Source organism: Micropterus salmoides, unplaced genomic scaffold (assembly GCF_014851395.1).
Source record: "Micropterus salmoides isolate LMB-PRFRI ecotype aquatic unplaced genomic scaffold, ASM1485139v1 Ms_hic_scaffold_6, whole genome shotgun sequence".
Lineage (NCBI taxonomy): Eukaryota > Metazoa > Chordata > Actinopteri > Centrarchiformes > Centrarchidae > Micropterus > Micropterus salmoides.
In genome coordinates, this window is record NW_024044348.1 from 4,757,627 (window position 1) to 4,781,715 (window position 24,089).

The 24,089-nt window shown below is 39.2% G+C and overlaps 1 protein-coding gene across 1 annotated transcript; it reads right to left on the reverse strand.

Moving 5' to 3' along the window:
- Positions 1-11,705: 11,705 nt before the first annotated feature.
- On the reverse strand, positions 11,706-23,677 carry drd4b (dopamine receptor D4b). Its single transcript, XM_038701926.1, has 3 exons — positions 23,651-23,677; positions 22,008-22,650; positions 11,706-12,134 (listed from the first exon to the last, which is right to left on the reverse strand). Exons 1-3 carry the CDS (start codon positions 23,675-23,677, stop codon positions 11,932-11,934), a joined length of 873 nt encoding a protein of 290 aa, XP_038557854.1. The 3' UTR covers positions 11,706-11,931.
- Between the last annotated feature and the right edge of the window lie 412 nt (positions 23,678-24,089).

The following is a 24,089-nucleotide window of genomic DNA, read 5'->3' on the forward strand; positions in this document are numbered from 1 at the left end:
GTGAGTATTTGGGGCAGCAGGACAGCGTATGTGGGACTGAGTCAGAATAAACTGCAGTGTGTGTTCATGGTGATGAAGATATCCAAAGAACAACATTCAATGCAACAACATTGTGATTCCATACGTGTCTGGAGTATCAGAGAAACTCAGGAGGATTTTCAACAAACACAACATCCCTGTGTTTTTTAAACCCAAGAACACGCTAAGACAGATTCTGGTACACCTCAAAGACCGCTTTGACTCTCAAGACTCTGCCGTTCATTTAAATCTGAAAGATAAAGGACACTCTTTTGAGGACCACCAGGTGCACATTTTAGACAGAGAAGACGGATGGTTCGAAAGAGGTGTCAGGGAAGCCGTCGTTGAACAGAGGAGGAGGTCTACGCCACCACTTATCCCCCACTTACAATGCTGTCCTTTCATTACTTCCCAGGAAACTCAACAAGCATTTCCTCATGGCCTCAGGTGAAGATGCCAATGATGGTCGTTCAGACTTAGCCACGGGTGGCTCTAACGACCGTGATGACTGTCGTTACCACCTGCGGTATCGACGATCCTGGCTAATGATCCCAGAGGTTAAATAGCTGAGTTTCCCTACCAGTCAGTCAGAACTGAAGTCTCTTGGATGAGGGACGAAACGTCTTCTTCTATCTTCAACCAAGTCCAGTTGCCCTTGACCTCAACCTTCGTTGGATAACTATGACCTGGATGACTGAGAACCTTCACAGACTTGTTAAAAATCACGTTCCTCTGACGCTCGGGCGGACACGTGGATAGTGGTTACTAAATAATGATGCCAGTACATCGCTTTGTATGGCGTATACGTCAGCTGGTTAATTTGCCTAATCTTCGCAGGTCTTTAGATCACGGTGGAAACGCACACAACAGTGGGCTGAAGGGAACCTTTTAGTTCCTTGAAAAGAAGTCTGGGGACTAAAAAGTCCCGGGTACTTTTGGTCGAAATGCGGCTTTAGTAGTGGTTATGTATTAATGACACTTGGAGATAAAACAGAGTTAAGGATGTTGTAGAGGAAAAAAACACATCACCAAGCTGCATGGGTCAGTGTTACCCAGTGTCTATTAAAGTTAGTGTAAAATATGTTTTACAGTGTCTTATTAAAACTGAATCTGGCCAACTTAAATATCAGGGGAGCTAAAACTGTTGGTTGGTTAACATAATCAGATATTTCCCTCTCACTAACACTCAGACTACATTGATGCTACAAACTCAAACTGTTTACATATATAAATAAGCAAAGCAATACCTATATTTATAAAGGATTGGCTGTTAAGTTTAGGATATTGTTTGTTATCCTACAGCCAAACAGTTTTAATGGTGCAACCCAAGTTGAAACTAACTAGTTGTTACTAACTAAGGAGGGACTTTACACGTAAACATGGTCATGGATTTACAAATAGCTTGTGCAACTAAATCTAGGGCACTGTGGCATGTAAACACCTGGAGGTTTCTGACCGTTCCTGTCACATGAATGAATTGTGTTGTAGTTTGTCAGTAAAACAAATAAATCTGATGATAAGAAAGGTATTGATGATCTACATACTAAAATTAAAGTGTCAGTCTGACTTTAGTAATGCAGAGGATACATTTTTGTCACTCTGGTCCTACTAAAGATTAGAGCGAATCCCAGCTTTTGCAAGATGTCTTTTACTCGCGCCAAGTGAATGAGTGTAAACTGAATTCATCTGTGAGTTTTTCCAGTTGAGATGAAAGTGAGTCAGTCCTCTAGAGCTAGTTGTTGGTTGTCGACTATTAAATTAATTGGCAACTATTCTGATTATAGATTAATAATATTGAGTCATTTTTTTAAGGGGACAAAATGTCCTTCTTTGATTCCAGCTTCTTAAATATGAATATTTTCTAGTTTTCTTTGCTCCTCTGTGACAGTAAACGGAATATCTTTGGGTTGTGGACAAAACAAGACTTTTGGGGACGTCTTTTTGGGACATTTTTTAAAATTCATTTTCAGACATTTTATGGACCATATTTTGACAGAACTGAAGAAGTCGTTTTTGAGTATATTTAACCAAGTCCATTTGCCTTTTAACCTTCCTTGGACAGACAAAACAACTAATCGATTAATCTTGAAAATAATCAACAGTTGCAGTCGTCACTCTGAGCTCATCGTACTGTTTTGGATGTTGTTTGTGGTTTGTAGATCAAATTCAGCACCTGCTTCACTTTTTTCCACCCAGCTCTCACACTTCGCTCCAATTTTCACCTCTCCTTCCCACTTGTCCTGGAAAAAATGTTTTTTTTCGAGTGCTGCTTACGTCTCTGTAACAATAGTCTATTTTATCACATGCTGTATGAAATCATCTACTGCAAGCAAACTATAATTTCCCTTCTCATGCTTCTAAAGTCAAATCCTTAGCTGATTTACTATTTTGTCTTTTTGCCCCCCTCTTTAAGAGCTTCATTATTAATTATTAATGTGTGTGTGTGTGTGTGTGTGTGTGTGTGTGTGTGTGTGTGTGTGTGTGTGTATGTGTATATAATATATATAATTAGTAAAACTCACTATTTTTTCATCTAATTTCCTAGTTAATATAATCAAAAGGTGCCACCAGCTTTAATTAGGGTGACCATGAGATCCACTGGTCAAAGAAGCATTCATCCAAATTTGTGTTTTTAGTCACTCTAGCGGCGTGGATCTCGCAGTGGCATAGTTGGCTGTATAGTTCATCCACCACTTTGGTGCAGACTGAAAAGTCTCAAAAACTATTGGATTGTTACTTATGGGATTGTTTTAAAATTTTGTACAGACAATCATGTACCTTCAATTACTTTGTTGATCCTGTGTCTTTTCATCTAGTGCCATCATCGGGTCAAAATCTCAGTTTGGTCTGCAAAGCTTTAATTCAAAACATCCCCATTAGCCTCCGCTGTGCTTCATGTCTATTGCTAACTGGCAAATGTTAACATGCCAACATTTAATAAAACAAGGCAGTGGTGGACAAAGTGTTCATGCACGTGCATGTAAAAGTACTCTGTTACAAGTAAATAAAAATATGTATGTTTAATCAGGAAAATGTACTTATAAAAAGTAAAAGTACTCTGTGCAGTACAATGTCCCCTGTGACTGTTATATTGTACTATAATATGTGCGGCCCCCCAAAGAAATGCCACCCCACACCATTACTGACCCACCGCCAAACCGGTCATGCTGGAGGATGTTGCAGGCAGCAGAACGTTCTCCACGGCGTCTCCAGACTCTGTCACGTCTGTCACATGTGCTCAGTGTGAACCTGCTTTCATCTGTGAAGAGCACAGGGCGCCAGTGGCGAATTTGCCAATCTTGGTGTTCTCTGGCAAACGTCCTGCACGGTGTTGGGCTGTAAGCACAACCCCCACCTGTGGACGTCGGGCCCTCGTACCACCCTCATGGAGTCTGTTTCTGACCGTTTGAGCAGACACATGCACATTTGTGGCCTGCTGGAGGTCATTTTGCAGGGCTCTGGCAGTGCTCCTCCTGCTCCTCCTTGCACAAAGGCGGAGGTAGCGGTCCTGCTGCTGGGTTGTTGCCCTCCTACGGCCTCCTCCACGTCTCCTGATGTACTGGCCCGTCTCCTGGTAGCGCCTCCATGCTCTTGTGAGGGTTGTAGACTCAGTCTCATGCTACCACTAGAGTGAAAGCACCGCCAGCATTCAAAAGTGACCAAAACATCAGCATAGGAACTGAGAAGTGGTCTGTGGTCACCACCTGCAACCACTCCTTTATTGGGGGTGTCTTACTAATTTCCTGTAATTTCCACCTGTTGTGTATTCCATTTGCACAACAGCATGTGAAATAGATTGTCAATCAGTGCTGCTTCGTAAGTGGACAGTTTGATTTCACAGGAGTGTGATTGACTTGGTGGTACATTGTGTTTAAGTGTTCCCTTTATTTTTTTTGAGCAGTGATATTATTTTTACTCATGCATTCAAGTAAAAGCAGGATTATACTGCTGTAGTTGTTAAACCTGGAGCTCATTTCAACTATTTTGAACCTGAACTAATGATGATTTTTAGTACGAATTTATCTGCTGATTATTTTCTCCATTAATCGATTGATTCCCGAAAATTGTAAGAAATGCCGTTTCAGTTACCCAGAGCCCAAAGTGACACTTTCATAATGCTTTGTTTTGTCCAACCAACAGTCCAAACCTCAACATCATTATTAACATTCAAATAATTAAAAGGAAATGAAGCAAATCTTCACATTTGTGAAGCTGGAGCTATCAAATGCTTTTTACATTAAATATGATCTAAATAGTTTCCAGTTAATTTTCTGTCAACAGACAGAACATAACGCATAACAAAACGTCATATTTTATAAACTTTTCATATGTTTTGTGTGTAAAAAAAGCTTAATTTGTAAAGTAGCTACTAAAGCTGTAAGATAAATGTAGTGAAGTAAAAAGAACACTTTTTCCCTTTTGAGGTGGTAGAAATAGAAAGTAGCATGAAAAAAAATACTCGAGTAAAGTACACGTACCTCAAATTTGTACAATACAATACTTGAGTAAATATACTTAGTTACTGTCCACCGCTGAAACATGGTAAACTTTATACCTGCTAAACATTTAGTTCAAAGCACCTCTGTGCCAAAGTACTGCCTCAATAAGACGTTAGCAAGGCCAAGTCTAGTTTAAACTTCTAAAATCACCAAAAAGGATGTGGCCTTCATACAGAAGTATGGTTTTAAGCCAACATGGGCAAGAAGGAAAGTTTGAACATCTATAATTCTGTGACAACTCCATCTGCTGAGGATCAAAGAGGGAATCAATCAAAAGCTTCAGAACAGCTTCTAAATGGATCTTGTAATGAGATTTTCTTAACTAACCAAGTATTTGTACCTAAATCTAGCCAAACCTTAAACATGGTAGTGGCATATCGAAAAGTACTGATGCTGTGTTGTTTCCTCTACCACAACAAGCCAGTTTTGTTGTTTAGGTAAGAGGACCTGTTGAAATTGTTCGGCCATAATAAATGTTGTTTTTTTTGGCACTAAGCCCTTTTTAGAACAAGACACAGCTGTGACTGGTGAGCAGCAGATATTTCAGAGTCACACTGACCTGCTGGTAGCAGCACTAGAAGAGTAGAAATACAGACAGTGGATATAAAAAGCTGAATTTTGTCACGACATTTTAAGTAGGACGTAATAAGACTTTGCAGACCATAATAACCAATTTGCACATCTCAGTTGGGTGCCTATTCAGGGTGTACTTTTCTCAGTTGGTTGTAGAAGGTTTCCCCGCTTCAATAATCCTATTTTAATTTAACAGCGATAATGTCTGTTTCAACTGTATCTCCTTTATAGTTTCCCCTCAGGGAGGCAGAGTAGTGCCTGCACTACATGGATTTTTTATTCAGTATAATATCTGTGCAGAGGTTCATTGTGGATCTGCTGTGACAGGAAGCTTTAAACAGGAGTCAGACATCTTCTCTTCATCTTTAGTCTGAACTAAATACTGAAGTTCAGCTGCGTTTTTTTCAACAAACAGCAGCACCTGACAGTTGCGCATCACCTGCAGCATTTCACTAAAAGACACACACAAGACGACTACAAAATGAGAAACAAGATGACCACAAAGAGATGCAAAATGACTAGAAGGATGGAAAAACTACTAAAGAAAGGCACACAATGAGGACAAAGAGAAAAATCGCAAAATGACTAGAGAGAGACACACACAGTGACTACAAAGAAACACAAAACTACCAGAAAGAGACACAAAATTATTTCAAAAACACACAACATGACCAGAAGGAGAAACAAAATAACCAGAAAGAAACGACCAGAAAGAGACACACAATGACCGGAAAAAGACACACAATGACTACAGAGACACTAAATAAGCAAAAAGAGACACAGGATGACTACAAAGAGACACATGATGACTACAAAGAGACACGGAATGACTACAAAGAGACACAAAATGAACAGAAAGAGACACGGAATGACTACAAAAGAGACACGGAATGACTACAAAAGAGACACGGAATGACTACAAAGAGACACAAAATGAACAGAAAGAGACACGGAATGACTACAAAAGAGACACGGAATGACTACAAAAAAGACACTAAATAAGCAAAAAGAGACACAGGATGACTACAAAGAGACACAGGATGACTACAAAGAGACACAGGATGACTACAAAGAGACACGGAATGACTGCAAAGAGACACAAAATGAACAGAAAGAGACACGGAATGACTAAAAAGAGACACTAAATAAGCAAAAAGAGACACTAAATAAGCAAAAAGAGACACTAAATAAGCAAAAAGAGACACAGATGACTACAAAGAGACACAAAATGACCAGAAAGAGATACAGAATGACTACAAAGAAACATAAAATGACTTCAAAGAGATGCAAAATGACTTAAAACAAAAGCGCTTTGTCCCAGCTCCTACTGTGCGCCCATTGTTTTATAATCCTTCAGTGTATAAATGGGATTATTAATTCCCTTCTCCATGAAAGCTATCTAAAGTCTATTTGCCCAGCATGAGGCCTTCTAGCACATGAAGTTTCCTCATATTAAAAGACGAGAATTCGACCACATCGACCTTTGATTGAGCTGATTCGATTTCGGCTGAAGGCCACTGGAACATTTAGAAAACACTTTATTAGAAAGGTTTCCACATAAAACGCGGATATGGCATACAGTAGGCACAGTCAGTAACCGAACATACACACTGTGGTGACAGGCAGAAATGGCTTAAGGGACAATACAACTGAAATTTAAGCCATCCTGCAGTCGAAAATACTTTCAGTTTCAGAACATAACTTTTTATCAAAACTTGACTCAAGAATAATAACTAATGTGTGACGTTATCAAGACACAATCTGGAAATGCTTCACTTAAAAAAACAAGTTTTCTATTACAGCAAATTACAGGTGTCATTAAACATCATACATTTAAAAAGCAAACTCTATTTGACATTTATCACTCTGTTAAAAATAAAAATGACTTCTTCCACAATGTGGGCTGCTTTTAGAATTGATAAGGTGATTATTATATGGTATTGATCAGTCCAAGAGGGAATCATATTGAGAATTTCAAGTAGTAAAAATGAGAGAATGAGATAGTTTGCAGCTGGATATTGTATACTGCTACCATGACAAACAAATATGTCACCTTCTCCCTATAACAAGTAAAATTGCTCATTTTAAAGTGTTATAACGGAATGTTTTATGTTATAAGATACCATTTTCATAACATACATATAATTTATTTTGTTCTATCATGAAACTTTGCTGTTATTACACAAAATCAATGTGTGTCCTGAAAAAAGAAAACTTCAAAACAACAATGAGAGAAAGGGTAGATAGTACTGGGCACTGGATCCATTACTTTTCAAGTTTTGCTACATGCATTGAACCATAAATAGCCTGTAATACGGTGGCCTTAAGAGTTTAATGCACTTCAACTTCAGAAAACACATTCAAAATTCAAAATGTCACCATCAATTTAACAACACATGTGGCATGCATAAAGAAACATGCTGCAAATACAGAAGCTGAAGTCGGTTACCCATCAATGGTGTTAAATGAGCTAACAATTTAAGTTATTTTGACTTTAACACTCTGAGTGCACGAGTTAGATATTGTAACTCATGCAATTTTGTTGTGTGTTGAGTGTTTTGTTCGGCTGCATATTGATTCTCAGATTAGTGAAGATGTTTCTTTCCTACTCAAACAACACACAAACTTATCATATCACTTTAAAACAAGAAACTTTTACGATTACAACATGATAAATTGGTAAATTGTTATAACAAGAAACCTCAATCTGTTTGATGTTTCAATATATGTAGCAAACGTTCATAAGCATTGCAAAGTATTCAATGCCCATAACCACACGGGCCTTTTCTCATTTTAACCATTTGATGCACAACATGGGTCAAACCTGCCTGAGTTTTAAGTTTCTATATCTTTGCAATAAATTGATTTCATCATTCAGTATTCCAGGTATTCTTCAATTAACTTCAGTTATTCTTTTTGAATAAAAATAATTTTTGTATCACTACCCTTCTAATGCACAACATGGGTCAAAAATGACCTGTATTAATTTCCTATGTAATTTAATATTTCTTTTGAATTCGTTTTATATTATTATTTAAAATTTCAAGTAGTCATTAAATATCTTGTTTTTGATTACTACAAACCATTATATTTATTTTACTTTGTTACTGTTTGAACAAAGACAGTTTTTGTATTTCTACATAAATTTTTCACACAAGGGTCATTTTGACAGAAACTTTTGATATTTTTTTAAATGTTTGCTATTAGTAACATATTTACTGCTGTCCAGAATCCACCTGCCACACATTTCATAACTGAACTGCTGCTTTTGTGCATTTGATACATGTAAGTCTGTCACATTTGACCTAATAAAATATTAGATATCTTGTGAAAGATAACACTCAGCCATGTATGAAATTACATAAGAAATGAAAACAGGTCATTTTTGACCCATGTTGTGCATTAGAATGGGTTCGCATAGCTTGTGCATCAAATGGTTAATATAGCTTGTTAATTATATTGTTTTAATTGGATACATTAATTTTATATACTTTTATTAATAACATGGTAAAATGTTTTGTTGTTATATGAAGAAAAGTATGGAATATTTTGGTATGTGGCAGAAAACAAGACAAATGTCATGGTAACATGAATCTGTAATAAGAAAATATTTTTATAATAAGAAACTGAGCGCCTTTTTATTATGGTGTCATGAATTACACTGGTTTAATAACAAAATGAGTGGTAGGATGAGCTTTCTTCTGTCCAGAGTAGCAGAGCAGAATGATCACTGTGTAGAGGTTTATTTGTCAAGGAAAATGCTCACCTTATATAATTTATTGTAGCCTAGATGTAGCTTTGTCCTCTTCTCGGTACTAGAATGAATCATATTACTTGGGTAAAAAGCAAAGAAAGAAAGAAATTGGTTGTCAGGGTCAGGTTGTCGGGACTCGTCACCCTTGTGGTTGAGGGGTGTGGATGAGTGTTCACTCAAGGTTTCAACATCATGTGTGAATTAGAAACGCAACATACTGAAAATCCTTTAAAATAAGAAAGAAAATATGTTCTTGAAAACTTTAAAGCAACATTATGTAGTATCTGTATAATAAAATAACAGCTTCAAAATCATTTTGACGGTACACTGACTTGTAATAGGGAGAATGGCGTCTGTGTCGTTGCCACTTTGGTCCGGAGCGCACTATGTAACGTGGGAATCCCGGGCAATGCTTTAAGGCACCATGTCACACCAACAAAACTCGTCAGAAAACTAGCGATAAGAAGAACATAATGTACACATTAAGTTCTTTGGAAGATGCTAGCTTGGTATTCTCAGTATGGAAATCATGGCAGAGGCTGCAAAGAGACCGAAGAAGACGTTGTCGAAGGAATCAAGAAAGAGAAAAAGAGAGTGATGAGCAAGAGACGGGACAAGAATAAATATCAGACTGGCTTTTACTCGTTGGCGTGAGCTAAATGAGTTGAAAGGTTGCAGGACAGACACCGAGCTGACCTTCTTGCTATTGGACAAGTAATTAGCTGGTTTTCGAGCGAAAGTTTCACAGACAGATGTTTAGCTGCTAGCTGTAAATCTGTAGTTGATGTTCGCAAACTTACCAGAAAACACACTCCGACATCGGTAACGTTATTGTAAGTGCTCTTGCGTCGGTTTCTGTCTAGCGTGTTTGGCTAGACCCAATATTCAGGAAAGATTTTGCTGCTGCGGATGGAGAGCGGCGCTGGTGTCGAGCCGGAGCCAGGTGATCAGCAGGCTCTTTGTCGATATTGTTATTTAATGGCAGAGACGAAGCGACCAAAGAGGATGTTGATGTAGGAAGGTAAGAAGAGAAAAAGAGAGCGACCAAGCAAGAATCTGCCGGACGTTGGCGAGAGCTTCGTGAAACAAAAGGCTGCGGGAGAGCTTGCCTTCTTTTGTTGGACTAGTTGGTAACATTGCTGTCTTGTTTTGTCGGACTTGCTACTGTATGTGTTTGGCTGCGTTAGCAAAGTTGTCGACTTGCTAGCTTTAAGTGTTGGGCATCGTTTTGATTTGAACAAATACAATTTTATCTTATCAACTGTCGAATCCAATTCTCTGCTAAGGAGAAAGGAGTTTCAGTAACGTAAATACAGTAAATACGTAACTTGTTTCACTACAATGTCGCTTAACTGATTGTGACGAAGTATTAGTTAGTTCAGGGATGCCCGAGGAGGACGAGGCAGGACAGGGAGACCGGCGCAGCACGTCGAACACGGTACACTCCTTGTTGATATGTACATCACGCACATGTAGGTTAGGTGTTTAATCATATTCGTAGTGCGTCCTCCTGTGCGGTCAACGTCAAGTAAAGTCACAATAGCACAAGCGCCTGGAAGTACGGTGGCCGTTACGGAAACAAAACTTGCACGTTAAATTGGGAACCGATGATCAGATTCCATTGGAATCATTTTTGAAATGGCTCCAAGTTGGAACCTGTTCTCGGTGCCCAATCCTGCTAGTTTATGATCATCAGTAATGAAATCATAACAAATATACATGCACAGCTGTCCTGATTTACAACAGCGGTGAATTATACTCGGGGGGGGACTTACATAATGTTGCTTTAAAAATGACTTTTCAGGGATCTCATTAACTCCGTGCGGATGTAAATGTCCTCAGTATTTTGAGTGTTTGAGTGCTGTGACTTCTATAACAACAGTACATCCTATGAATTTAAGGCATATTGCTACTCAATTTAGTACAAATGTTTAGTTTTTTTATCAGTACACGTATTTAAATTACTGAACCTTTTCACTGATTCACACAAAGTTCATAGTCAATGATCCATGACGGAGGGAGTGTGTAAGGAGTTTTGATTTGTTCTGGTGTTTGCCCTTTCCTTTCGATCTTTGCCTCCAATTCATTGATCAGTTGGTGATTTCGGTTATTTCCCAGAAGATTTCACCAAACTGTTTGTGCATTTATAGAATAGTCCAACATTTAGGGAAATCTTCGTATTCGCCTTTTTGCCAAGAGATGGATGAAAAGATTGATACTACTCCCATAAAGCCTAAAGACTGTTAGCTTAGCATAGCATAAAGACTGGGAATGGGGGGAAACTCCTAGCATGGCGTTTCAAATGGTTTCCCGTTAACCTCACAATGATGACAAGACCCCAGGAAGTTACCCGGGCTAAGAAATAAGCACATAACCCTCTGTAAAACTAGAAATTGCCCATATTACACTTTAGTTTTTGTACAGATTAACAAATGTGTTAATTAGTGAGATGACCATAGCTTCATATTTAGCTTACAGAGAGTGGTTTTAGTCTTCTCATCTAACACTCGGCAAGAAAGTGGAGATCAGTGGCTGATTTGGAGGATTTTAAAGTCATGACGCTGCTTTTAGCTGTTTTGACGTTCTGGTCTGTTTGTCTGTGGACATTTTTGTACCGAGTTTATCCTTTCAGGCAGACCGGGCTCTGTACAAATCCCAAGTCGTCTGGAACTGGCAGACCATAACTTCAACCAAAGCTGATATACAGTAAACTCCAAAAAGGAGAAAAAAAAAAGTGCCGAGTTTGTGTCCTCCAATTTTTTTTGTCCCTTTACAAAACCGACATCATTTTGTTTGGGCAGTAATCCCAGAGGCTCAAAAAGTACATCACTAAAAGACAAAATGGACTCAGAAATGCAATATAAACCAGTAACTGCTTTCTTTATCAGTGTTAGTGTTTGAACATGTATTTTTCCTGTCAGCCAGATACCATCCACATCCAGGTGGCAGCCCAGAGATGAGCTGACTGGCTAAACTGTAAGCCTCAGGCTGCGTCTGAATCACTAGTTTTTAAGTGCCGTCTGAATGTATAGTGAGATTTATCCCAGAGTGCATTGTGAAAAGTAGTCTCTGGAGGGAAATCTGGTTTTAGCAGCAGCTGCGGAAACACTTCTTGAAGAATTTCTTGAACTCCGTGTTGAAGATGGTGTAGATGACGGGGTTGAGAGCGCTGTTGACGTAGCCCAGCCAGGTGACGGTGCTCATCAGACCGGGAGGGATGTCGCACGTCAGACACACGGCTCGCGTCGTGTGGACCACGAAGAACGGAGTCCAGCAGAACAAGAAGCAACCTGCATGAAATATGGAGAGAGAGCTTCATTTAAATCATCAAGCTTCATCTGTGCATCTCTTTAAATCCTAACTTAAAACCCCAGACCTTGTTTTTAACAGTGATAGATTCACTACTGCATGGAGCTGCATCCTATGAGTGAGTAAGTAGAGTTTATTTATATAGCACCTTTCCCGGATAAAAATCCCAAAGTCCTTCAGAATAAAATGAGATAAAATACTTCAAAATATAGAATACATAGGAAAAGCATAAATTAGACGAGGGTGACTCGTCTAATTAAAAGCCTGTTTGAATAACAGAGTCTTCAATTGCTTTTATAAAAAAAATCATCAGAATTTAAACAATGTAGAGAGGGAGGCAAGCTTAGGTGCCACTGCTTGAAATAATCGATCATCTCTCGTCTTAAAAATAAGTGTGGGGAACCACTAACGGCTGAGACTACCGGTGGAAGTATGAAGCTGTATCAAAAGTCAGAGATTTAAAGAGGAACAGGTCTGTGCAAGTCTTTAAAATACCTATAAGAATTTAAAATTGAATACTAAATTAACCAGTGAAGTGATGCTAAAACAGTTGTAGTGTGCGCTCTTGAGTCGCAAAATGTGACAGTATGCATGTGTGGCGGTTGTTATTCTCTTTCCAATCATGCCTTTTTTGGTGCCAGTCGACAATGTGAGCTGTCAGCATGGTGAATAAAATCTTGTTCTTTAAATTGGGCTGTCATGGGTCGGCTGAGTGAAGGCAGGGAGCTGAGGTGAGGAAAGAGTCCAAACAAGGGTAATTCCAACAGAAACATAATCCAAAAACAAGGAACAAAGTACTATCCAAAGGTAAGATCCAAAAACACAGCGAACAGAGCACAGGAGAACACTCAACATATGACGCAAGGACAAAGACTGAAGACACAAGCAGGCATATATATATACACACAGGGACTAAAGGTGAGGAGGATCAGGACTAATGAGACACAGGCAGGTAGAGAGACAGCAGGGGAAAAAGACAGACACCAATAATGCCATAGGGAAACTAATAACCAGGAAGAAACAGAATATAAATGACTGAACCAGAACACAAGCAGACAGATCACTAATATACCAAAAAACACAACTAACAGGGAAAACAGACTGAACTAAGATTATACAGAACGCAGAGCAAACATGGACAAAATAATATAGAAGTACACGGACCAGGAGTAGACACTAAGACACAGATAAGAATACAGGACATAACTAGAATACGAGACAAGACTAGACTAGACTAGACTAGACTAGACTTAGCTACAAAACCCTACACATGACAAGATCAGATAAAGCTATAGAAACACAGAATCCAAAAACCGACTAAAACTGGAATTATAGTTTCATGTAGATAATGCGCAGCAAAAAAATATAAATTTATTTTATTAGGTGCATTTTGAACTAAAAGAAAAAACTAAGGTTAAACTTGAAAGCATAATAGCATAAGAATTTTTTTATTTCCATAGTTTGTTGTAATCTAGACTGTCTATGCATTGAGCTGTGAGCTCTGCGTCATCTATCACATCAAACTATAAACTGACTGTCAGCGCTGGAAGAAGTACTTATGCTTTAGTAAAAATACTAATACCACAGTGTAGAAATACTCATTTACAAGTAAAAGTCATGCATTCCAAATCTTACTCAAGTACAAAGGTTCTAGCATCAAAACATACTTAAAGTACCAAAGTTAAAAGTGGCCCATTTCAGAATAATACATATTATAATGATTGATGCATTAATTAATAATAATTAATCACTTTAATGCTGGTAAATGTGCAGCTAATTTGATAAACTTTATATACTGAATTTAACCTCAGGGATCAATAAATAATTGCTTAATTATAATCTATAATAATACAGCAAAATGTTTTTGAGTTATTAATCTGAATCTGAGATGAAGTGGAGTAGAAGTGTGAAGTAGCAGAAAATAGAAAAATACTCAAGTAGAGTACAAGTACCTTAGAAACTTAAGCACAGTACTTGAGTAAATGTACTTGGTTACCTTTCACCACTGCCTACTGTATCATTACAAAAGTCAACTTCAAAGGCACATGTAGTCTTTTTTATCAACGTGTGTGGTCTCTTAGAAGCTGTAATAAAAATCAACATAAAGTCTGGACTTTCTCCAATAGTTGTAATGATGTCGTCACCGTAGTTCTTCCTTCGCAGACAGCTGTTGATAAATGTACTGTTGTGTAATGCCAGGATCAGAGTGCACAACACTTTGGGGCTCATTTTAAGTCTGACGAAGATGAAGTTTTCCTGTAAACTCTGTTTTATAAGTTTGTGCTTTGGGTTTCCTGCCTGCAAGCATGTAATAAATCTCATGCTCTGTGTGTGTGTGTGTGCGCACTCTCACAGACGTTACAGGTTTACTACATTAAGAGTTTTTTCCCCCCAGAATTGAGTAAATAAAATGAAGGATTCACAAGGGAGGGCAGGCACATTTAACTTTAGAGCTGCTACAGTGAGACAGTCACCAGCTGCTCTTGTATAGGAGATTCAGATAAAATGTACCAAACACTTCAACGTGTAATGCATAAATATATAAACACAACAACAGGGGCGGAAGGTGAAAGCTTGCAAACATGAAACTGACTGCACACCTTTAGAGGCAGAAACATAAATGTTCAAACTTGAAAAAATAAAATGAAACTTGCAGATGACACGCTTTTATTCCAAAGTTTGCAGGCACAAACTTAAATGTACACATTTTCAAAGCTAAAATTACAGGTACAAAACTACTTCAAGCACATCTCTATGGATGTTTTAACATTCTACAGTCAAGCAGAACGTAGGAATATAACTTTGACGGTGACATCGTGCTGAAAATAACTCCAACGCAGAAAACCATCACATAAGCTGTATTTTAATAACCTCATCCGTCACCCATCTCATCCCAAAAATAAGCACCTCTCTGCTCCGAACTTATACCCCATTAATTTCTACTTTTCCACCATATCTCTCTGTGTTTTTCTCTCGCCTGAAGATTGAGCTTCAGCAGGAAATGCGTCAAAAGAAGACACAGTTTCGCTGTGACTTGACAGTATGACTCTAAATGATTCACGAGTTCATTAGAGACAAAGTAGAAATGTACGACCCTGCTGGCTCATAATTTTGACTCAAGACATTACTGCTGGGGTTTAGTTCAGTAAGTTTTGGATTTCTTGACTTTTTGTCTTCCCCACAAGGAGATGAGTTCAGAGAAAGGACAAAGAAACAGAAGCAGTAAACGACTTTTGTAAACATATTAACTGACCACACAACGACGGAGATTGGATGGTAATTTTGCTTTAGAGACCTCCCTGTGAAAACACGATTTACAGGCCCTCCTTAAACGAATCTGATGCTATCAGAAGTCCTTCCCTGGCTGAACAAACACTGGTGAGCTCTTTGTTCAAGCTGTTGTGCTTGAATAAGCTTGGTTTACTTGATCAGCGAGGACTATGAATAACTGCGTCACTGAATCAAACTGAGGCCATTTGTCTTAGTTGCCGTCATGTTGGTGTAAAACGGATCTGAGTGATTTATTAGCTTTGTGTTGAGAGGTTTTGTCTTTCTTTGCATAATATGCCAGAGCTCTACAGTCAGTAGGACACCATACACGCTTATTATTCATAAGATGCATTCAGGCCAGCTCTGATAATACTATGGTAAATGTAGGGATCCGTGTCAGCGCTCTGTTCTGTTTATGTAGTTTTGTCCCAGTATTTTAAGGAGTATTTTGGCACCAAAAACATGACAGAAACGCTATGCAAATTAACAGTGAACTTGATTTTTACCCGACAGTTACCAGTAACCAGAGCCCGCTTGATTAATTAAATAGAAGTAGAGTACCTTAGAATATTGTTGAAACTGTCAGTGTCAGTTTCATGTAGTTTATTAGATATTTTTTCTGTCTTGGGGTCTAATATTTTCTAAACAGATTTTATTATCTGTTTCTCTAGTTTAATAGTTTGTTTTAATGAAAAGCTTCTTCTTCTTCTAAAGGCATGAGCATTTTATTTAACTGTTTGCCCCCATTGAACACTACCGGTCAAAGGTTTTATAACACAATATAAGCAGTTCAGTCCAGTTAAATGGTACAAAAGTAAGCAGCTAACTGCCAAAGTTAAAAACGTAATAATACCAAAAGTTCATTGAGAGATGAACAATTCAATGAAGGAATTTTGTTCATTATTTCAATGTAGGATCAACCGATGACCAACTGCTCTGGTCTTCTTTCATTATATATATATATATATATATATATATATAATTTTGTACAAATAAAGCTTCTGAGGGTGAATTAACACAGGCTGTTCCAAGTGTTTTCAAATTGGAACAACTGTAGAAAGGATTCATTTCAGCAATGAAAGTAAATGAAGCCATTCTGAAGTTGATGCAAAAACAAATTTCAGCTGTCCCAATTTGTAAACATCCTGTGTTAATACACCCTCAGAAGCTTTATTTGTACAATATTGCAACTAAAAATGCAATTAATGTGATGAATGTTATATATAATATTTATGAGGAAGACAGCACATTTGGTCATCGGTTGATCCTACAGTGAAATAATTGACGAAACTCCTTCATTTAATTGTTAACTTTATATCTCTAAAAATCTCTATTTTGCTGATGTACATATTGTTTTGCTGCTTGCTTTTGTACCATTTAAGGCTTTTCACTGGACTTAAACTACTTATATTTCAATAACAAAGCAGGGGGTGTTATAAAACGTTTGACCTGAAGTGCATGTCAAATAACAACTCTACTGTAAGATTATTTAATATCTACAGACATGTGAGTTTCCAAGCCAGTTTTTGTGTTTCTGCCTTAAACCTTGTTAATTCCCCTCCCTCCCACTAATGTGGATGTTTCAGCTTCACTGTACATAATGATATATGCGTGCAGAGTTTGTCTTCACATTCATCTACAGAAAGTGCTCACCTAAAATCTCTGTTCAGCACCTGGATGTACCTGCAGGATTTATGACATCACAGCTGGTTTGAAGCCAATCTAAGTGTGATGTGAAAATCAGTGCACAAACGCTGACAATGAGATTTTCAGTTAAGTAGACTTAACTTAAATTGTTTCGAGGGAAAAAAACCAGTATCAGGCAGGAATTATCATTCAAAGCTGAGTATATATGTCTTACAACATGTCAGGAGTCTTTAATAGGGGTGTGACTACTAAAATTTCTTACCAAGGTGAAAAGGTGTCTCATGATATCAGCATCACGGCGTGTGAGGGTGAAATTAGCATAGAAGATTCCCACGACACTTTTAAATCGTTTGTTTGGCAGCATTTTGGGTACCCAGTGGAAAGAATAAGATACAAACAATATGTAAAGCAACATTTCAAAATGCACCTGCATTGTTTTGCATTCTGTGACTTTCAGAGGAATGAAAGACTATTTGAAGAGTACACATATCATGTACTTCTGTATGTGTAGAGATATCCTTGCTAAATATTACTAAATTACTAAAAGCAGAAGTCTTCAATTTAACCTGAAGTATCAAATGTAAAAAGCACTATTAGTATGGTTATGTTTGTCAGGGGGTTGTCAAGTTCCTCAGTTAAGTGTGTGTGTTAGTTAGGGATGGGTATCGAGTAGCGATACCTGCAGCTGTGGCTGATGTCAGATGTAGTCTGTGGGATCAGCTGGATGTGCAGATTCCCTTTTACTCTGTTTCCTTCTTTAGACTCTTAAGTGTAGTTTAGTGATTTGTTTAACAGACTCCTTACTCGTTTTCTACTTTTTTGGAGGATGTTTGCGACCCACCACTAAAGGAAATAGCACTGGCAGAGATCTTTCAATTCAGTTTATTAATCAAAAGTTAATAAAATAATTCTCCATGGCTGACTTTCAGCAAACGTATGGAAAATTTAACTTAAATTTGTTTTCCACAACTCATTCAAATACAACATCTGAGGATGAACTAAGTAGGATGAGGAGCGATCTGATACAATTTCCCAATAAGGCGGTTTTTGAAAACTTGTCCTTAACAAAAACAAAAAAATAGCAAGGTATCGAATGAAGTACTCTATTGGTATTGGTATCAAACGATACCCAACCCTAGTGGTAGACGAAGTATTCAGATCCTTTATGTCCTTTGTGTGTGTAAAAATCTTACATTGTAAAGTAACTGAAGCTGTCAGATGAAAGTAGTGAAGTAAAAAGTACAATATCTCCCTCTGAGATGTGGTGGAGTAGAAGTAGAACGTGGCATGAAAAACAAACAACAAGTACAGTACAGGTACCTCAAATTTGTCTGTAAGTACAGTACTTGAGTAAATGTACTTAGTTACTGTCCCCCACTAGTCTTTAGGTATGTCTTGTGATTGTAAAATATTCAAGAGGTTTTTATAGGAGGAAAAAATAATATGAAAGACAAAGATGATAAAAGATTGATGGATATTTTATGTTCTTGTGCTGTTTACCTCTGCAGACCACAGATAGTTGTTTCCTTATTGATGACGTGATTGAATAGAACCAGCTTATGCTCTGCAGTTGAGGCTTTACGCTGCATGTTGAACGTCTTTCTTGTTGCAAGTAGAATTAGTGTTTTATGTTCTGCTGGACGTGACTAAAGTTGGCTGAAAATCTTCTGAGCACTGCAGTAGTAAGTTAAACTACTTTTTTTAAATACTGCATATACTGCATGTAGTGAGTAATCCGTGGTGGGTCATTGGTCCAAACAGTAAACCAATCAGAACCTTTGCTCCAGTCTGTGTGCAGGAGAGAGACGGTGTGACTGTAATCATGTGTTGCATAATAATTGGATTGGGGGCTTGAAGCTATAATGGCGCTGCTTGTTGAGAGACAGCCAGTCAGAGGTGACGATTTTATCTTGTGACCTGCATGAACCTCAGCAGCCTCACACCTAACTGAGAAGCAACACAAACATGAATTAAATTGTAGGAAAAAAAACTATTTTATTAAATATAATTTATCTTCTGATTGATTAATACCACACACAAGTGTGCAATTACTTACAACTGCTGCAGTGCCGATTTTAAACATGGTAGCAGGGTAGTAATTACCATATTGAACTGTACAGCACTAAAACACCTCACCTACTCATCAGCACTCCACAGCAGCAATTTTATTTTCATTTCCTGCTTCAGTGAATAAACAGAAAACTGAAATTGGCGATAATGAAAGGTAGATAGAGACCCTTCTGGCACAATGCCTTTTCACAACAAAAGGAAACATTATACACATTTATTTTGAAAACTCACTCATTCACCAAATACTGAATTTAAATGAGTATCTTGTTTCTCTCTGAATAGAAACCCAATGATTTGCTTACAAATATTAAAGAAACCAAAAGAAATGTTTGGGTTTTTTTGGCTCTTAGAATTCCATTTATGTAAGTAATGAAGCCCTTAAGAACATGAGACACCAAAGCTGCCTGACCTCCAATCAACAATCACTTTTAGATATTACGCAGAACCAGTTGGATTGATGAGATAACTGTTCAGACCCGCCAAGCAATAAGTGGATGTTCACACTGAAACAGCCCCGTGTTGACTCATCTTGAACATAACGGATCGAATCTAATGTGATTTGGAGCTAACTGACTGCACTCATTTATACATTTCTGTGTCATCCTCTTTCTCCTGGCCTAACAAAGCAAGTCAGATAGGTGTCGGTGAAGGTGAACAATCCTGCAGCTCTGTATCGGCCTAAATCCGTAAGCCACTTTTGAAGGATTCAATCACATTTGAAAGATTAGCCCACATATGATGTTTCACTCGGAAATACGACACAATACTAAATATAAAGATGCTTTTGAGAGGATGAAGTTTAAGCTCGAAGTAAAGAGTGTAAATGCACTTACACGTGTTTGATTGGCCACAACAGAACTTTCCCGAATGGCGTTATTTTTCCCTGTTAAGTGGTCCCATTGAAATTAAGGAGGGGGCCGCATTTTTTCACACTGTGCTGTTGTCTGCCTGAACCTTTCTGACACAATGTGACGTCGTCCTGCATGGTTAGCCAAACAAATACGTGGTGTTTCTACTATTAATTAGTTTCAATCAGAGATAAAACCATTCTCATCTTGGATAAGACGCATGCCTTTGGTGTGAGAGACCTGGGTTCAGTTCCCCACTGTGACACATCCATCAATGTGTCCCTGAGCAAGACAATTAAACCCTAGTTGCTCCAGAGGCGTGCGACCTCTGACATATAAAAAACAGATAATAAGCCTTCAAATTCACAGATCGATCAATCCAGCAGGACTTCCAGGACTGTATTTCATGTGTCACTAGTACCTGAAATAAATAATAATAAATAAATGTGGTTGTTTTCGGTCTGAACGCCATCTTAAACATGAAAATGCAAATGAATAAGTGCAGTAATGAGCTTCAAATGAGGGTGAAATCATCTGAAAGTACAAAGCTTCTATCATGTAATTGCCTTCAGTTGTTGCAATCCTTGTTGTGATGTAACATCTCGATAGTTTTCCAAACTTAAAAACCCTTAAAAATTAGATTCGTATAGAGCTGTCATGACTCTGCAAAGGCTGCACAATCCTTTTCTGTAAATGCATTATTTTATTAATAGAAACTGCTTTGATAATCTGCATCTGCAAAAACAAAGAAGAAAAATCAGATGCTTTTGCTAGATTTGTTTTCATAAGTGAAGTACAAAATTAACCTCATCTTGCAGTGTTAAGAAGTCCTTTCAAATCTCATGGATCAACCAGCCAAACGTTCCACAGTCCACCAAACTGAATTCAAATCTGTTTATGAGACATCCAGCAAACAAAACACACATTCAACCTAACACGTCAAATTGTTTGTTGTCACAGCTTACAAGTAGAAGTAGACATGACTACTGAACCATTTTTCAGATGATGGACCAGCTTCACCAAATTTGCAACATGAGATAATTTCCTTTCGGGTAAATTTTGAAACCTTTCACTAATGTTATATATTATCTGATCTGTGTGTAAGGGTGAAATTATGCTTCTCTGGAGATTCATGTAAACGGTTTTGTGAGCCTCCACAGAGAAGGGTGTTATGGGTAACCACAGGTCACGCACACCTCCCAAATCTCTACAACACATTGTGAGGTCCTGCACGTCAAGCAAGCATCCTGTCAGAATTTGGGCGTTCACACCACTATAGTACTTCCACAAGTGAACTCCAAGCAGAGCCGACGAAGCTTAATTCCTCTTCAGGTCACTTAATATTATCAACCAATCTTGTCACCCACAAAGTCCACTGAGTTCTCTTGCACCGTGTTAAGGCTACGCTGGGGCTGCCGGAGCTAATCGCGGCCTTTCTAGTCAAGGCTTGTGAAGCAAGTGTTCATCATTTCTACGTCCATGAGTATGTGAGGGACTGCTATGGTCTGCGTGATGAAAAAAAAGTCATCATAAGGTGTACGCATAGGCTCCCAATTTTTGTGACGCTACAAGGGCACCAACTGATCTACTGCGCATGTGTGTAACAACTCCAGAAAGTAGTATAAACAGAAGTAGTCCGTGACGTCCGCAGCTGTCCGGGTACGCATTCGCTTTGAAGTACATTCGAAGGCTCGAGTGTCAAGCTGCACAGAGCGGATCAAACCAGGCAGAACGTCGGACACAAAAGGCCATCGGAGAATCAGTGACACTGATTTCCTTTTCCTGACTTCTTTGTTTTCGTCACTTTGTGGTTTGCTAAATGTGACTGCTTCCTACTTGACACATACTTTATACCCTCTATCTGAATGTGTTCGAACGGCCCCTGAAGCAAGACAAAGCTTGAGTTACCCCAAGTCAGCTCTAAGTGCAGGGCATTAAGTGTAATCAGTTGCCTGGGAGGTACAAATAGATAAAAGTCCTATGAGCACTGATTGGAGGAGAGGGAGAACATGAACTCACCTACTACGACAGGTAGCACCTTCATGGCTTTCCTCTCCCTGTTGTTGATCTTGGCTCCCTTCTTCTTGTGCAGCTGTTGGCTGAACGTCAGTGTGGGCACTGAGTTCTCTCTGTACTGCCGAGGATAAGGAATCTCCTGCTGCATATAGTCGTCCGTGTCATCCAGCCGAGACTGGGCCAAGTCCCTCTCGATGATCCTGGGTAGAGGCATGGGCAGAGGCCCGGGGATGGTGCCTGTCAGCGGGGGGAGGGTGGTAGTGACGGCTGCATGCTGCAACTTCCTGCAGGCCTCGATGCTGCTGCGCAGTTTGACCTTACGAGCCTCCTCCCAGTGTCGCAGCCCACGGAAAATACCAAAGTAGAGCAGTACCATGATGGGACAGGGGATGAAAAAGGAGCAGACTGAGGAATAGACCACATAGTTGTTATCCTCCAGTTTGCACTCGCTGGGGTCGCGGTCGGGCACGTTGTTGATGCCAAACATGACTGGTGAGGCCACAGCCAGGGCCAGCAGCCAGGTAGCCGACAGCAGGATGAGCTGACGGTGGTCCACATGTTTGCGGTTGTAATTTAGGGGTATGGACACTGCAATAAACCTACAGAACAATGAAGAAGGTTTAAACAAAGAATCGAATAGACTAACCTGATGTAAAATCGGTTACCTACTACATAATCGGTCAGGTATGGTTTTGTCAGTAGTACCGAATAGTTCAAACAATGTCCTGGTCGAATACATTTCTTGTTCTTAGGCTGAGTTCCAATCAAACCAAAATAGATGAATTTTTAATGAAATTATTAAAAAACTGCCCGAATCAGCATTTGTTCCCAGGCCGTCCTCACCAGGAAACCGGCAGTATAGGTTGATTATTATTTAGCTTAATATGACCCATATTTACGTTTTTTTGTTAATCTGCAACCTTTAGTGACAGAAGAAGACAGGTGACGTAGTACAAAGAGTGACAAAGGCCGTGTAAGGAGGGGGTGCGGTGGATGGATGTGTCAAGTAAACTCAGGAGACCGAGGTTCGAGTCCCGTGTGACAGAAAATCACAAGTGACATTTTTTAAGTTCAGTAACACTCCACTGAAATGGCTCTTCTGTCTGTAACAGAAGCCCTAAGGTCAGCTAAAGCTGCAGCCCAATCCTCAGTTCTTATCCTGCTTGACCTATCAGCTGCGTTTGACACAGTCAACCACAGGATCCTGCTATCCGCTCTCTCAGCAATGGGCATCTCGAGTAAAGCACTCCTGTGGTTCAAATCCTACCTCTCGGGGCGTTCCTACAATGTTTTGTGGCAAGGACAATTATCCTCCTCCCACTGGCTCTCCACTGGGTGCCCCAAGGCTCAGTGCTAGGGCCCCTTCTCTTCTCAATTTACACCACCTCACTGGGGCTGATCATTTGCTCGCACGGCTTCTCTTACCACTGCTACGCAGACGATACGCAACTCTACCTATCCTTCCCGCCAGGCGATCCCACCGTCTCGGCGCGGATCACGGACTGTCTCTCGGACATATCTGCATGGATGAAGGCTTGCCACCTTCAACTAAATCTCTCTAAGACTGAACTCTTGGTCATTCTAGCCAAGCAATCTATCCACCATAACATCAAACTACAAATTGACTCCTCAACCATCACTCCAACCAAGATGGTGAGAAACTTTGGTGTCATGATTGATGACCAGCTGTCTTTTTCAGACCATGTTGCTGCTGTCTCTCGGTCACGCCGCTTTGCTCTATACAACCTAAGGAAAATCAGGCCCTACCTCACTCAGTACACCACCCAGCTTCTGGTACAGGCCATGGTTATCTCTCGCATCGACTATTGCAATGCCCTCCTAGCAGGTCATCCAGCTTATGCGGTGAAACCCTTACAAATGGTTCAGAACGCAGCAGCGCGTCTGTTTTTTGATCAGCCCAAAAAGACTCATGTCACTCCATTACTCAGTGACCTCCACTGGCTCCCCGGGGCCTCCAGAATCAAATTCAAGTCACTAATGCTTGTGATTACTGGGTCTGCACCCATACTCCATAATACAAACTTACGTTCCTTCTCAGCCGCTACGCTCCTCCAACAAACGCCG

Excerpts from the sequence above, each read along its gene's own strand:
- drd4b (XM_038701926.1), bottom strand. The coding sequence starts at position 23,677 with ATGACACCAAAGTTTCTCACCATCTTG. Across the intron at positions 22,651-23,650 it reads CAAAGTTTCTCACCATCTTG|GTTAGTCTATTCGATTCTTT; the intron begins GTTGGAGTGATG and ends ATTTTACATCAG. Across the intron at positions 12,135-22,007 it reads GGTGCTACCTGTCGTAGTAG|GTTGCTTCTTGTTCTGCTGG; the intron begins GTGAGTTCATGT and ends TATTTCATGCAG.